Raw genomic sequence first — 15,956 nt, 5'->3', positions numbered from 1 at the left:
TCTTCCAAGCTTCTGGAGGAATACCGTCAGGTCCCGCAGCTTTCCCGCTCTTAAGTGCTGAGATGGCTTTCCTGATCTCTACTTTGGTGGGTGGTCCAGTACGTATGTCCAGCATTCCCTCAGGGGGCTCTACTTCAGGTGGATCTAACGGGGGTGTGCGATTAAGGATCTCTGTGAAATGTTCCTTCCAGCGCTCCAGTTGTTCTTCCTTTGTTGCAAGTAACTTACCCTCTTTATCTTGTACCGGTTTGTTAACCTGTCTCCGTTTGCCACTCAGAGTTTTTGTGATTTTGTAAAGGGTCTTCATATCCTGTTTTGAAGCCGCTACTTCCGCCTCCGCAGCAATGTCTGAGAACCATCTCCTTTTGTCCTTTCTACAGCTTCTTTTCACCCGTTTATCTGCTGCATTATAGGCCTTCATGGCAATAGCTTTTTGGTTCCTGGTCCTACTGTTGTCGATGTCTACTTTTAAGATGCGCCTCTCTTCTACCATATCCCAAGTCTCTTGGGTCATCCATTCCTTCTTCTCCCTCTTGATCTTTCCCAGGACCTCTTCACATGTACTTGTGAAGGCTTCTTTTATGGTCGACCATTCTGCTTCGATGTCATCCTCGTTTTCTTCCTCGTCATCTGAGTCATACCGTAGAGCATCGAAGCGGTTAGCTAAGGTGAGCCTGAACTCTTGTTTAGTTTCCGGGTTCTTCAGCCTCTCTACGTTGTATTTGATCGATTTCTGTACCTTCTTCCTACAGGCTGCCAGCCGAATCCTACAAGTAGCCAGGAGTAGATGGTGATCCGATCCAACATCTGCGCTCCTCTTAATTCTACAGTCCTGAAAAGTTCCACGCCACCTCCGAGAAACTGCAATATGGTCTATCCCTTTGGACTAATCATCTAGATATTCTGAACTATTTCTGGAATCGTTGTACAAATACTTCTGCTAATCATTCTACATTTTCATATTTCAAGTCATAGTGATACATTTAGAACTGCAACGCAAAGACATTGTTATACTTTTGTAGGTGATGATACTTCAGATATTTTTAGATAATAAACTGGCATCTATTAAGTTACTAGAAAGTTTTGTGTAAATTTGTGTAGCTTTAGTCAAGATAACTTGCTATATATATCTTAAGTCTTTTTTGTGTTTTTAGACAAATACACAGACTCCCAAAGCTTTTAGTTCCAGTCAATTTACATTTTACTGCACAGACTCAGGGTTTTGTATTCACAAGTAAAATCTTAAACCTTAGTCTCAAAACAATCCTTGATACGCACCAAAATAGGAACAATACGGGACATCACCAGTGATCTATATGTGTATGATACGTGCATGTGTAAGAATGGGGGACAGGAGTTCCTTGCACGCAACACGGACAGCTACACAAAGTGGGTGAGTGACAATAGACTAAGTCTTGTGTGACACCAGGTAACAGAGATGGAGTGACTTGCGTCAGAGAGCTGGTGAATCGTGTCCCATGGGGGAAACAAACTTGTGTCCCAAAGGGACCGTGGCGGAAAATACCACACACATCTCCTACATGCCATCCACATACACACCTGTAATACTTGTAGAGAAAGGTGTCATACATGTAGGAACAAAAAAGTATTCAAGGGAAATGCAAGAACAGAAGTTGGAGAGACATGCGGTACAGGTGGAGGTATTTCTTTTCTTTGGTGCAGCGAGATGATTTGTGGCATGTTAGTCCGCTTTCCAGTGCAATAGACTGAATCTCCTCTCTTGTTCTGCATTCTGATGACGCAAGAAAGCACCATGGTGACTTTCGCCATGGCACGGAAACTTCCGCGCCCTTCTAGGAACGCTGTTTTAGTTTCCTATAGATGAGCAATGGACCAAGTTATCAACTTCACGCCACAGGGGGCATAACCTGGTTAGTTTTACCCGGTAATAGAAGTTCAAACTATGCCAGATCAAGTTTTTTTACCATAAAAGAGGCTCAGTGTATTTCAGTATTATCGTCTTCAGCATTTTTGGGGAACAAAAATGCGAGCTTTTGACAAAAAAGTTGTTCTGATCTATGCTTTGGTGTGTTGCGTGTGATCGTTGACAAAACAATTCCAACAAATAAAGATTGAACGTGATTGGACAAGTTGATACCAAAGCATACCTCAGATTATTTTTTTTTCACCTCTGGAAATCGGACTTGGTTTTGCCACCCGGAGAAGCACCAAGTACTCACTGAGAGACAGAATGGATATGAAGACAAGATAGGTCCAAAGTTCTCGCAGAGTGATGCGGATATATTCATCCGTCCCCGGCTCAACGTCATCGGCTAACCGCGTAGCCCAAATAGCTGAGGGAGGGAAGAGAAGGGAAGACAGTGGAGGTTAGTATGGTCAGGTCCAGGGGCCAATACTTACGGATGCATAAGATGACGATAAAGATGATATAGGTGAAAAGTTCCCGCAGCGTTGTTTTCACATATTGCTCCTTGTCGCCATGGAATTCCTCCGTCTGCCTGGTAGCCCACATACCTGCGAACACAGTTAACATTTCCCATCATGCCGTTAGAATCTCTCATAGATGTTTATAAACATTACACTACAGGTCTCAAAATTCAATTTAGGAAATAGATGCACTAGTGCACCTTGCCTTAACATTTAGCTTCACAACATAACATAAAGTAACTCTAGAATGCCTCATTACAATTTACAGACCTTACTGCCTCTTTTCAAACCTTCAGAAATGTGAAATTCTATAGCTGCAAAAAAATTAATCTTAGCATGTGTACAACAACAAAGCTTTTATTATTTTTGACACTTAAATTTCAAGAAGATCTTGCATACGGTTAGCAGTGTACAGTGACACTAGTGCCTTTAGTAGTAGTCACCTGTGACTTGTCTGACCATAATTTTTACCCTCAGGTAGTCTTAGTTTAGAATGCCTCATTTTCACATACAACTTTTTTTTTTAACTCTGCACTACCACAACACCCAGTCTCTCTGCTATCTGGTACCTCATAGTTTTATTTTTCTTGAAAAATGCCATTTTTGTCTTATAATATTAGAAAAAAAGTCAATAAAATACAATGGGGAGATTGTTATCTTTTGTCCTAGCATACCAGAAAATGAGGCTGAGCCACTTAATTTTACGAGTGACAGCTCAGGTGTTAATCATACGGGTAATGAGGCCAGCGCAAACCAACTTTTCTACTCCAAATCAACATGTTTGCCTAGGTTGTCATGCCAACACAGATAAGCTATGCCTCCAGGCATTGTCAGATATCATCCATGCTTGGCAACTTCTCTGATCAGACCACCTGGATACAATAAAGGATTACCCAACTAGTGGCAAGTCAACTCTGGATGACTACTATAAATGTACATTTAAACATCTAGAAAAAGCCTTTGATACAAGGTACTTTGAACTTTGTAACAATAAAAACACATTTTTGTTCTTTTTTTCGTACCTAAAATCTAGGTATGTGAAGATATTGAATTGACTGACATGGCAAGGTGAATCTGATATTTTTCAGTTCTGACTTCTAGCAAATTCTAGCGACAATCTTAAAATTAAATCAGTCCAACCAAGAAGTGCATTTCCGAATTTTCGAGTTCTCGAATGAATCGGTTTGGGCTGGTTTCAACCAATCCAATAACCAAATCGGCGTGTAAAATGAGAGTACGCTTTTTGTTACCAAAACATCTCGTCACACAAAACCCCCATGAATTATTAAGCAACTTTGAACAATAGAAATCCATAGCAAAACTCATGCACGGGGAAAAGCAAGATAATCATACCCCATCATCTTAAATGCCTTTAACAGAATTCCATGAGTTATTGGAGTTGGACAGACTGTTCCGGAATGCCATTTATGTGCATAAATCCTTCAGGACTTTCTTCAAAACATCTGTATAATATTAGGGTTGGTATGTGGGTACCTCGTAAGCCCTATCAAATTTCAGAAAACCAGACATAGGGCTCATCTTCCATAAATCATACATGAAACAGAACTGAACACAATATGAAGATGCTGTTCTTTTCAGTACAATGCCTTGTATGAATAATTTATTGGTTTCAGGCGCGTAAATCGTCTTGCCATTTTGCACGTTATACTGCTCTTATTATGTGAGTGGATTATAATTACATGGCAATCTTGGGAGTGTAGGGGCAACTATTGAAGGCATGCCATCAAATAAATTGATGTTCCCAAAAGGTATCTATTATTCAGAGGGCAATTTTACAAAAAATTGCTGTACAGTTGAAGCCAAGACTTTAAAAGGACATCATAACCATCTTTCTACAACTACTACCAGACCAAATTTGAAACTTGCTTTCAGCTTCTATAATGTTTTAAGCATGGTGTTATGTATTATATTGTTTATAGAGTGAATGAGAATCTTCTAGGTCTTCAAGACTGTATGTGACCTACGCCCTTTGCTAGTTGGGTGCAGTTGCCATAGAAACGATGACAGTCACCTTCTAGTTTAATGTCTGAATCCTACATGTATTTAAATTCAGACTGAGAGCTAAACCTGCCAAAGTTGACAAAGTTATTCCTTATAGAGCTGGTACATGCAAAGTGGCTTGGCTGCAATAATGAAAAATTTAGACATCTTCACATAATTTGTTTTCCTATCTGTTTTTCCTTGCAACCCTTTTTTTATCAAACCTTGAAAGCACCATTTTTGGTAAGATCCGAGGCAAGATGTATTCATCTTATCACAGATAACACATTGATGGAAGTGAGAGAGACACAATATGAATATTAGGCTTTTGGTGTTTCGCGGGCCTTGTTTAAGAAGGTCCCACACAGGTGTAAACAAACCTCTCTAAAAATGTTCAGGCTAAATAAGGAAAACAAAATGGCGACCAACTTAGCACGACTTCTCGGCATTGTTGTTACTGATGTTCTACACCGCTGAGTTTTCTTGGAAAATCGCGGAAACTTTGGGCCACCTGTGCTACAAACAACTGTGTCAACTTCCTCGCGACTTCAGGATATATGTAGCTCTAAAAATAAATTTTTAGAGAACGTATTTTCTGGAAAAATTATGTAAGTTAACTCGTGCTTCACAAGGTACTCTTCACAACACCTTAGGACTACTTCACACTAAAACACTAAAATATATTCTTCACCGCTGATAGCTTGAAAACAGCTGCGCACATTCAACATTTCAACATCTTTTAAGAAATCAAACCAGAAAGACTCTTTAGAGATACCGTTTGGTTGCATAATAGCGATCTGTTTCAACTATTGGTACGAGTTTAGGAAGTTTGGTTGCCGATACCATGTTCCTACATCCTAGTAACATGACTTTTCGTCGAAACAACTTCGTCACGAAGGTGATACAAATTCTGCGGTTATCAGTTTGTGTTCACCACCTCAGTATGTATTCCTTGCCTCGTTAAAATGCCAAATTCCTGTTGTGTACATTAAGGTGTAAGATTATGCTGTAACTGCACCACAACTAGCTTGTTTCAAGTAAAAGGTGTACCTCGGATGAAACGCTTGAACTTGTTCCAACACCCGGTCTGCTGCTCGGGCCCTGCCGGTTGCACTGCCCGCACCGTGCCGCCGTGAACGTACATCTCGCTCTCCATCTCCGATGGAATAGCCGCTGGTGATCCGTACGAGTCTCGAGCGTATGCCGAGGCGTCCAGTCGAGCTGGAGACGTCGGCCGAGACCCGTCGTACCCGCGGTTGTCCCATGCCCCTGAGCGGGCGGCACTGCCAGGACGCTGCCCAAGCTCCATTTCTTCCCGAGCAGCTAACGACGTGCGCCTGTCCTCACGGCGATCAACCATCGACTACCAACTTAAAAAGAAGTTGTTCCGGTCCTAGAGGACCCTATGACGATCTAAAGTCCCAAAACACTGGGCTAAAAGTCTCAAAGGAACCCAAGAGGTCCGAAGTTGTGTGTCTGTTCCCCGAGACTGAAAAATTTGGACTCCCAGAGAAGTTGCCTCGGTCTCATTACTTATTCATGACGTCATGACAAGTACAAAAGTTCCCCCTTTGTGGAGAATTGACCGTTTGATCAGCAAATGGTACATTTACAATGGCCATCAATTTGCGTTTGTTCTGTTAAATGCCTTACATTGAATAACAATATCTCGCGTTTTTTTTTTCTTTTGCGAAGAAGAAGGAAATAAGTGTTGGAAAATATTGGTTGGTTATTTGCTTGATTGGCAAAGATTCATAGACCATTGAAAACCATAGATTGCAATGCGTTGTCACATTACATCACTGTATTTTTAAACCTTTCTCATCCTGTATCTAGAGTTTTGTCTCCTTTGTCAGCGTATATATAATTTTCATCTTGTAGTCACTGTCAAAATTAATTGAATATCCATTTATTTTCATTCATTTATTTGTTTGTTCGTTAGTTTTTCCAAGGATTAGAACAAGGAGGTTTGATAAACCACATTGCTCTATCACTTTACGCGGCCATTTCCCACAGTCTTATCGAGAGGACGTTTATAACACAAGCACATTGAAGCACATTCTGATGAATCATGCAACAACAATAGTTCTGAATATGACATGCTAAGCTTCCGTCCGGCGTGTCATTTCTCAGTAGTCTGTCATAATTACTGTCAGGCACCGGAGACTGTAATTGATGTCTATAGAATTCGACAAGAGAAAAATGTTTCCCGAATGTGCCAATATGAAAATGCAGCATATACATCCCAGGTTCTGATATGCAGTCGTACGCGTTGTTCAAACTTGTAAAGGAAGATGACCCTGTGCACGTATCCTGTTTGACACCAAATCAGGCTTTAAACTACTAAGGGCAAAATGGCGTCTTCACATATCTGACTTTGTACAAATACCACTGAGTAGCCTAGGGTATATATAGAAGTCGGGAAGAGACAAGGTAGGCCTAGGGGCCACTGATGAAGACAGAAAATCAGGGAACGGCAATACGCATAACAATTTTAAGAGTCCTAGGTCGGAAAGGAATTTATTCCACCTAATCTTTACTAGTACTACAATACTTCTATAACGTTAAACATTCGTACTGAGACAAGGACTAGGGACCACATGTACAATCACATGTTTCATCCGTATAATAGCTTTTTGAACATACAATATACTGTATTTTTGGGCGTTGGTCGTATATCGGATGCCGGAGAATTATGCATGACCTTGGGTCGACTCAGGACTACCTCACCGGGTACGGATCTGTTTCAAGATTTTCAAGTCAACATTAGAGAGCTCGAGGCATACTACGACATAACATCATTTTTAGCCAACAATCTACAGCACAAATCCACAATTTTATCCCCGTCATATACTCACAACGAAAATCGTTTCAATCTACTCGTACAGTGCACTAATTAAGTTGATGTCCAATAAAACTGCCATTAACATGTTAACTACACTTGTTTTCCAGTCCATTTACAGGGCGTGGTTTGTCGTGTGACAATTTCTTAGATCATTTGAAAGATATTTCCCCTTGAAGTAAATCATGCATGTGCAAAGCATGTGCAAGCCCATCTAATAATGGCAATATGTAGTCACTCTACAAAACTACCGTTTGAAATCCCAGTTTAGAACCAATAACGTTTATTTTCCAAGGATACGTTGTAAGACTTAAGTGTCACTTTTATGTCATTTAGGAAATAAAACTGCTAGCAATTTCAGAGAGTTTTCAGATATGACGTATGTACGTAGAACATTCTCCTGAAATTAACTCATGCGCTGTAAACAACTCTGGCACACGCAAAACTAAGTGAGCAACTATCCCTTGTATAGCCTGGAAAATAGTCTCTGTCGCAGGCCTTTTTTTGTTTTCTTACAGTTTTCTGCTTGCTGTCGTGTTCTGGTGCCTAGTCTATCAGAACCCAATCGATAACAATTAGAAAACAATATTAATCAAGAAACAAAAACAACCCAAAACTTCGACGGAGCCTGCATGCATGGAGACTAATCAGGTGGTCTAATTTTCTGGCCGCACTAGTTGCCTGACTGACGTCATTCATCATGAATCATCCCAAGACAGGTGCGTGCCTTGCATTTGATGTATTGTTCTTTTTATATAAAGCTGCGGGTATCTTAACACACATTTACTCCCAGTGTCGGTCCTGTCGGAATGCGTTGATATATTTTTTTTAGAATTTTAGAATTCTTTATTCGGGAAATAATGAAAGTTAAGGATAAATAAATGCACGTGCGTAACACATTAACTACGTAAAACTCAGCCTTTTGAGAACAAACTTTCCAAACTAATGCCCCTAAATTAGCCCTAAAGATCAACAATAACGTGCTGTACTCTGGTACTAAAGCTTATAGATTCTATCTCTGACGCGAATTAACGAAATCTTTTAAATTTAGACGATTCAAAGCACCGGAGAGAAAAATCGGAAAGCCTCGTCTTTTTGCACAAGTGCCCTCACAATGCCCGATCGTCATTCTGTGGTTTTGCTCCCACGCTGCAGCAACATGAGTGCTACCTAGCGATTTTGAACAGAAGTGACAGGAAATACATGAGAACGACATTCACGCCCTAGCTGTCAAGTCACCTTTGAGAACGTACCAGTACTTATTATATCGGAGGTACCCATGGAGTTAAACTGGAGATGTCCGTTTGAATGGCCGGTAATATTTTGGCTCAACATGAGAGTAACTGAGAGAAGATCTAGGATAACAGATCCTATATATATAGCTAGACAAGAAGAGACAGTTTAACATCATGTGCCTTACGCTATCACCTTAGCGGTAATAATTACGTATACAATTATATGATTTAAAAACGTCGACATTCACAAATATACAACACTTTTTCAATGTGCCAACACACTTTTTGAGAAGCAGTAGCTATAGAGAGCCAGATGGTGCGTGTCATCCATGGTGCCGCTTGTCACACTTCTCCCAGCTCTGCAAAACTTCAACAACACCGAGGACACGGGTGATGCTGGATTTATGGTAGCAGGGTCAGACTAACGCCTCTTGCAGGGTAGATGGAATGCGAAAAACACGTTGCATAAGCACAAAATACGGGTTATACAAACACTGAGTTTGGCAAACTCAGCGCTCTTCCAGACTGTTCTGGGGGACGGTCAATGTTCAGCTTCACAGTTGGATTTGGGAGTCTAAGATTTAGATCAGTAATGGCGTTTCAGCGAGTGTTCTTTGCCATTCTTTTTGTGGTGACGATCTTGGGTAATGCGTCTGCACAAGAAACGCCTTCTCCGCCGAGGTAAGGAGTTATGAACTTAGAGCATATTTATAAGATCTAGACATGGTGGCGTTTTCGATAGGCAAGCTAACATTTCAGACGTTTCAAACTATGTCATATCCCGCGCACAAAACCAGCACTTGACCGTATACTGATATCGCCGTTCATCGTTAATTTTTGTTTTTGTATGGCATAGGTCGAGATAACGAATGATTTTTCCGTCTGTATAGCTGACATACAATTCATACAGAATGTGCTGCGCAACAAAACTTGGCAAGCTTTCTGATCTTAAAACTGTGACAGGCCCGGTGTGCGGACTTTATAGAATTTATATCTTTGTGACCAGACTGAACTCCTTAGCATGAGTGTTTATTATACACGACAGCTTGTCAAGTTTAGTGTTGCGCAGCACTTTTGTCTAAATTGGCGATGCTAAAGTGGTTCACCTAATTTTGGAGAAAAATGTGGAATTGCTAAATTCATTCATTTCTCCACATACAGCTGGATAGTCCTCTAAATGTACGATCGATCAGACATACAAAGTGGTAATACTGTTACCAATGGGTTTTAAATTTGTTGTTTTCGTGTTATGCTTTTCTTTATTTGATTGTCTGTACAGCATTGGGAAACAGCCGAAGTGGTGTGCCATGGAGGTCCAGGAGGTGATACCCTACAGACGGCGGTCAGGCTCGCGGATGGACTGTCGCAGGAGATGCACATGGAACACGTTCTGTTGCGAGTAAGTCCATCTAGGTGTGACACTTTATATTTTAATACAAAACATCAGCTACTAAACGTAATCACAGTAGCTTAAATTTGTGGTAGTCACTACTGAGTCAGTGTTCCGGATCCTTTCAAGGCAGATGATTCACATTTTTGCAGTCCTGGTGCATACTGCAGTATATTCTTTGTGTGTGTGTGTGAACCATGTCTTGCAAGTCTAAGATTATTAATTGTTGTTATTCGACGATATAGGCAACATTTCAAATTATATATCGTCTAAACAGGTTCAACGTCATCCCTGTCTATACCACTGCGTACCGCGAGGTGTCGCACCTGGAGTGGAAATGCTGTGACGACTCTCCAGCGCCCTGCCCATACGAAAGTAAGTCATTTCGTATGTATGACACATATCTTAAAACTTGACTGGTGTAACGATGTTACGTCGCTACATACGCAACGCCCTCTTCTGAATCTAGCGCACAATGCAGCTTCAATACTCTGGCTCTCCCGTGCTCTCATATTGTCCCACTTATAGTCCAGACAACTCACACTACGATGTCGCGACAATAATGACCCCTTAAACTGATGCGTGAGCAGCCGACATCATTTGACTAGAGATTCAAAACTTGTGGCCTAAACGTCACATGTGTTTTAGAGAAAAGAACCCGAACTCGCATATAATTTACAGTACCCACACGTGTATGTAACTTTTGTATACATTTGTCAACTCTTCCTTTAGCCAAACGGGGTGTGGGATGATGGCATTCACTTAGGGCATCTCGCATTCACACAGATCAACACCACATTCCCAGACCCCGACATTTGGATATTTATATTTTTGCCCCACCCCCTCTCGTTTCTTGAGGTATATGAACAACAGGTGTCCAATGGACCTTCCGACTAGGACACGAGGGGTGTTTTAAATTTTTTCTTAAACATTAAATTGCTGTTAGATAGATTAACGATTAGATAAAAGATACATGAAAGGTATTAGAATAAATTATTAGATATGAAATCTTTATTTTTTCGTGTCTAGCAGTATAGTGAGTCCTCTTTATGATGAAAAGTGATATATTTTCACTCCCCCTAGAAGGCATTGGCATAATCTAGTGACCTCTGACCTACAGGTGCTCCAGCAAAATATACAAAGTACAAACTCAGGCGGTTGATACCGAAATGTTGCGGGTAATTTTTGTCGTTCTCTCCGTCCACATAGCCCTGTCAGTGGACGTACCGTACAAGGGGATCCGGCTGTTCGCGGATGAGTACCCCGTGCCGCCGCTGCCGTACGAGTACGATGCGCTGGAGCCGTACATCGACGAGAAGACTGCGCGGGTGCACCATCTCGGTCACCACGCCGGTTACACCAGGAAGATGAACGCTGCGCTCAAGAAGTGGAGGGACGAGGTATTGTCTCTCTTCTGACAGGCTCTTTAGGCTGCTAGTAAATGCTGGCGATAAAGTGTATGCGTGTGTTTGTATGTTGCTACGTGCGTGCGTGCGCGCGTGTGTGTGTGTGTGTGTGTGTGTGTGTGTGTGTGTGTGTGTGTGTGTGTGTGTGTGTGTGTGTGTGTTTATATACATGAGTAGAGTAGAGTAGATCTTCGGTCATGTAGGATTTTCTTCTCCAGTTACATGTTGTACTGCGTGTTTGTATTTGTGAATGGTGTGTGTGTCTTTGTATATGTAACGTTATATGTACATGTGTGTGTGTAACTGTGTGTGTGATACTGCCTGTGTGTATTTGTGAATGTGTGTGAATGTGTGTGTGTGTGTGTGTGTGTGTGTGTGTGTGTGTGTGTGTGTGTGTGTGTGTGTGTGTGTGTGTGTGTGTGCGTGCGTGCGTGCGCATATTTGTGGATTTGTGAATATGTGTGTGTGCATTTAGGCAGGTTGGCAGGTGTGTGTGTGTGTGTGTGTATTTTATGTAATAATATGTGTATGTGTGTCTGCAGTTCCTGTATGCTCTTCCAGAGCCAGAGGGTGCTTAAGGGGTGAAGTCTGCTATCTCTGATCTTTTTTTATAGCTGGTAATGCTTTCAGTAGTGTGATCCTACTTGCAATCCATTTACAGAGTGCTCTGACTTTATTAAATCCTTAGCTTCATGTTGCTCATTGACAACTTGTTTAGACTATCTCAGTGGGGTTAGATTGGTCCTGCTGTTTCTAAATCTAATCATGTTTAAACAGCTGTTGTAACTTAGCTTTCCACTTAATGTACTACAGGTCACTATGATTTACTTGTAACTATTCTGATCTCATAGTAAATGCAGTGGTCTTTTTCACTGAAGATGTCTTTTATTGGGGGTAAAAAAAATATAAACATATACAGTATGCTCTTAGAATATTCAGGGCATTTCTAAGTTCATGGTTTTCATTCTGACTTTTCCACAATAACCTCTGAGCGATGAAAAGGTGTCAGAATTTCCATTTTGTTCCAGTTATTGTTTCTATGGTAATGTACTTTAGGAATCCACATTGTATGTAGTAAATGTACTAGTGAAAAACCAGACACTATGTGGAATGTACCAACTGTTCCTTGTCTACAGGTAGGACCAGGGGTGGGCCTTCAGTCTAACTCCATCCTCCACATTCTGGAGAACCTGGACCAGATCCCAGACAAACACAGGACTGCCATCAGGAACAATGGAGGAGGGTACGCATGTGCATGGTTTTGTCTCAAACAGTCTTTTTTTTATTCTCTGAAAAACACCCTTAAAGTGTAATGGTATGACCTAGTTCAATGGTAGGTTAACCTGTGTAGGAGTTTACAGGGGAGTTTAATCCTGGCAAATTGCCACATGTAGAAGAGGCGGGATGGTGATGACCTGTCTGAACCTGGAGTTACGCTTTCAACAGCTTACAGCTGTCCTGGGCACCAGGGTTACAAGCAAAATGCCATCCTGGTGTACTCTTACTCCCACTCACTGTGATCAGTGTCAGTTACAACAAATTCAAAACTAGAAATTTTAAGAATGAAGTCCTGCAATTATTATATACCCAAAGCAGCCTCATCCCAAGTTTTGGGCCTATCTGTATACTAGTATTTCTTTCTCAATGGCATAGGGTGTGTATTTCACTTTCTGTATCCTTTATCTTCTGTGTCTGTGTTCATTATGTGGTAACTTTCAATTGAAATACCAACCTGACAAAGTTATTGACAGAGCTATTCAACATAGTCCTGTAACATTAACTAGTCCCACTGTGTTTCCCAGGTTTGTGAACCATGCCATCTACTGGGCGACCATGTCCCCTCGAGGAGAGAGTGAACCCCCCAGACTTCCTGAAGCCACCCTGGCCACCGAGATCATCGCAAACTTCCACAACTTCAGTAACTTCCAAGAACAGTTCACAAACACTGCCAAGACTTTATTTGGTTCAGGTGAGTCAATACATGGAGAATATCAGAAAGTAGACATAATACAAAATCATATACAATTTTACAGATTCTGAAGCCAACCTTTATGTTTAGACTTTTTATTAGGGTTCTCTTGTCTAGTGACATAAATTTTGTTTTTTTTTTAAGTTCAACTGTAATAATTTCCAACATGAAAAACTGAACTGTAGACAGTGATTATGGAAGAAATTACGATTTTTTCCCTCTTCATGTGAATAGGTTATGTGTGGCTGTCACGCAATCCCAGAGAACAGACTCTCATCATCCACACAACAGCCAATCAGGACTCTCCCATCAGCACTGGACTCCGCCCACTCCTGGTGATTGACATCTGGGAACACGCCTACTACCTGAAGCACCAGAACAAACGTCCTGACCACATCCAGGACTGGTGGGCGCTGGTGGACTGGGGACAGGTCAAGGCACTGTCTGATTGGTGGGCAGCATATGATGCTGGTCATGATGAGCTGTGAAGTGTGTACACTTGTAGTACCACTCTGTGATGCTAGGGGTCTCTTCTATGTTAGATTGTGTCAGAGATGAGAAAGTTACAATTTTATACCAGCATAGTAAACAGTAACGTGTCTTGTAAAGGGTCCTGAGCACCCCCATGAAACTCCTTCCTCTTCGCCCCCGCCGTTCTGCTTCGCCCCCGCCCCGTTCAGCTTCGCCCCCGCAAAAAATCTGCTTCGCCCCCGTCGTTCCTCTACGCCCCCGGCGCAATTCTGCTTTGCCCCCGTCCTTCTGCTTAGCCCCCAATGGCGGCACAGCTCACAGTCGACACGAAAATCGTCTGCAAAATAACAATAAAGGCTGTGCCGCCAAATTTAAAGTAGCCCATGCTCCGGCAAACATTCTGGACCACCTTTCTGCCAAGTGGCGTTGCACAAATCCTTCCCATTCAAAAGTTTACCCCTACCTCACGGCCCGTCAGTGGTTCTTACGTTTATAAGTACTGGCGTTTATAAGTACAGCCGTGAGTGAAATTTCCCGCCAGTACTTATAAACGTAAGAACCACTGACGGGCCGTGAGGTAGGGGTAAACTTTTGAATGGGAAGGATTTGTGCAACGCCACTTGGCAGAAAGGTGGTCCAGAATGTTTGCCGGAGCATGGGCTACTTTAAATTTGGCGGCACAGCCTTTATTGTTATTTTGCAGACGATTTTCGTGTCGACTGTGAGCTGTGCCGCCATTGGGGGCTAAGCAGAAGGACGGGGGCAAAGCAGAATTGCGCCGGGGGCGTAGAGGAACGACGGGGGCGAAGCAGATTTTTTGCGGGGGCGAAGCAGAACGGGGCGGGGGCGAAGCAGAACGGCGGGGGCGAAGAGGAAGGAGTTTCATGGGGGTGCTGAGGGGACAGCATTTCTTCGTTTAGAAATGATAATAGATCTTAGCAGGTGACAATGTCGGGAAGTATTGTACTAGAACATCGGCATGGTTGCATTACCAGTATGTGATGCTAGGGGTCTCTTGTGCTAGAAGCTGAGATGAGAGATGACAACGTGAGAAGTTACAATTTCTTATTTTGTAACACATGTTCAGCTTTTATGTATACATGTACAAGCAAGTAGGTGGTGACTGAAATGTTATAAATGTAATAGTTATATACAATGTATTTCATTATGTGTAATGATCTTGAATGTGCCTGAATGTTTACAGAGTGCCAAGTGCAGACTAAAAAGGAATGAGGCAGATTTAAGTTACATGAAGCAAAAGTCATTATAAGTACAGTGCTGTATATGATGACAGTTTGTGTTAATCACACAAGGAATGGCTCAAAACTGCAATCTTTGATATCCATAGCTTACAAATATAAACCATTCAAAGACACCTCCTTTGTTTTCCATTGTCTCTTGCTAGTTGCATGCTTCCCATACTGACAGAATGATTGGACTCTTAGCTACTTGAAAAAACCTTACACTTCACTTCAGCTGAGGATAACTTTTATCATACTTGTAATAATACATGTATATGTAATGGAGACATCCCAACATCTACTGAGATCTAAGTGGTTTATATTTAGCCAAAAGCCAAAAGGTCAACCTCAGTTCAATACACAACCTTTGACAAAATTTTCTGGTACTTCTTCACAGATAAATCATTGAAAACCCTTCATTAAGTGAAGTCACCAAAATGAGACAATAGTTTGCAAGAGCGCTTTGAGAGAAAGGCCACAATGACAATTGAATTACAAAACTTGCTTCGCCATTGGTCGATTCATACACATTGTGCTGCTCTATCAATCATGATTTTAAAGAAAGACGCAGTGTAGCTGACGCTTTAACAATGATAAGACTTGGAGAGGAAGTCATTCGTCTCTATCTTTTATCTATCTCGACACTGTTGTGTCCATCTTAATTCTTTTTTTAACAGTGATGAGTGTGGAGAAGGTCCTGAAGACATTTTTGTCTACACAAAATGAAGTTCTATTCTGTGACGCTAGGAGTCTCTTCTATCTTGAGTTGCACCGGAGCTGAGAAAGATACACATCATATTCAATTTTTACACAAGATCAGGCTAAGCTATAAGAGGTACACAATAAATTTGTCAAATATCGTCATAGTTCACCAGTTGCGGTCTGAGATTAGCATAATTTAATAGAAAAGTGCCCCAATGCCAGTTAGTGATAGGTCTCACTAAGTGCCCAGGATATCGCTCTTTCTTGACATGATAAGAGACGATCGCTCA

The 15,956-nt window shown here is 41.6% G+C and overlaps 2 protein-coding genes across 2 annotated transcripts in view; one reads left to right on the top strand and one right to left on the bottom strand.

The window, feature by feature from the left end:
* LOC109478314 (polycystic kidney disease 2-like 1 protein) overlaps window positions 1-5,943 on the bottom strand; it is a 19,779-nt gene extending 13,836 nt beyond the window's left edge. Inside the window, exons 1-2 of the mRNA XM_019779798.1 lie at window positions 5,461-5,943; window positions 2,383-2,496 (exon numbers count right to left, since the gene is read on the bottom strand). Coding sequence (XP_019635357.1) covers window positions 2,383-2,496; window positions 5,461-5,770 — 424 coding nt within the window. The 5' untranslated portion in view covers window positions 5,771-5,943. The remainder of the gene's footprint in view (window positions 1-2,382; window positions 2,497-5,460) is intronic.
* A 3,019-nt stretch (window positions 5,944-8,962) lies between these two features.
* LOC109478355 (superoxide dismutase [Mn]-like) lies at window positions 8,963-15,129 on the top strand. Its single transcript, XM_019779882.1, has 8 exons — window positions 8,963-9,168; window positions 9,767-9,886; window positions 10,155-10,252; window positions 11,087-11,277; window positions 12,420-12,526; window positions 13,086-13,252; window positions 13,487-13,865; window positions 14,617-15,129. The coding sequence occupies exons 1-7, from the start codon at window positions 9,032-9,034 to the stop codon at window positions 13,738-13,740; spliced, it is 1,074 nt and encodes a 357-aa protein (XP_019635441.1). The 5' UTR covers window positions 8,963-9,031; the 3' UTR covers window positions 13,741-13,865; window positions 14,617-15,129.
* The last annotated feature ends 827 nt before the right edge of the window (window positions 15,130-15,956 follow it).

This window comes from Branchiostoma belcheri, unplaced genomic scaffold (genome assembly GCF_001625305.1).
Source record: "Branchiostoma belcheri isolate BF01 breed outbred unplaced genomic scaffold, Haploidv18h27 scaffold43, whole genome shotgun sequence".
NCBI classification, from domain to species: Eukaryota; Metazoa; Chordata; class Leptocardii; order Amphioxiformes; family Branchiostomatidae; genus Branchiostoma; species Branchiostoma belcheri.
The sequence above is the reverse complement of the archived record's forward strand: the minus strand, read 5'-3'. Positions and strand labels throughout refer to the sequence as shown.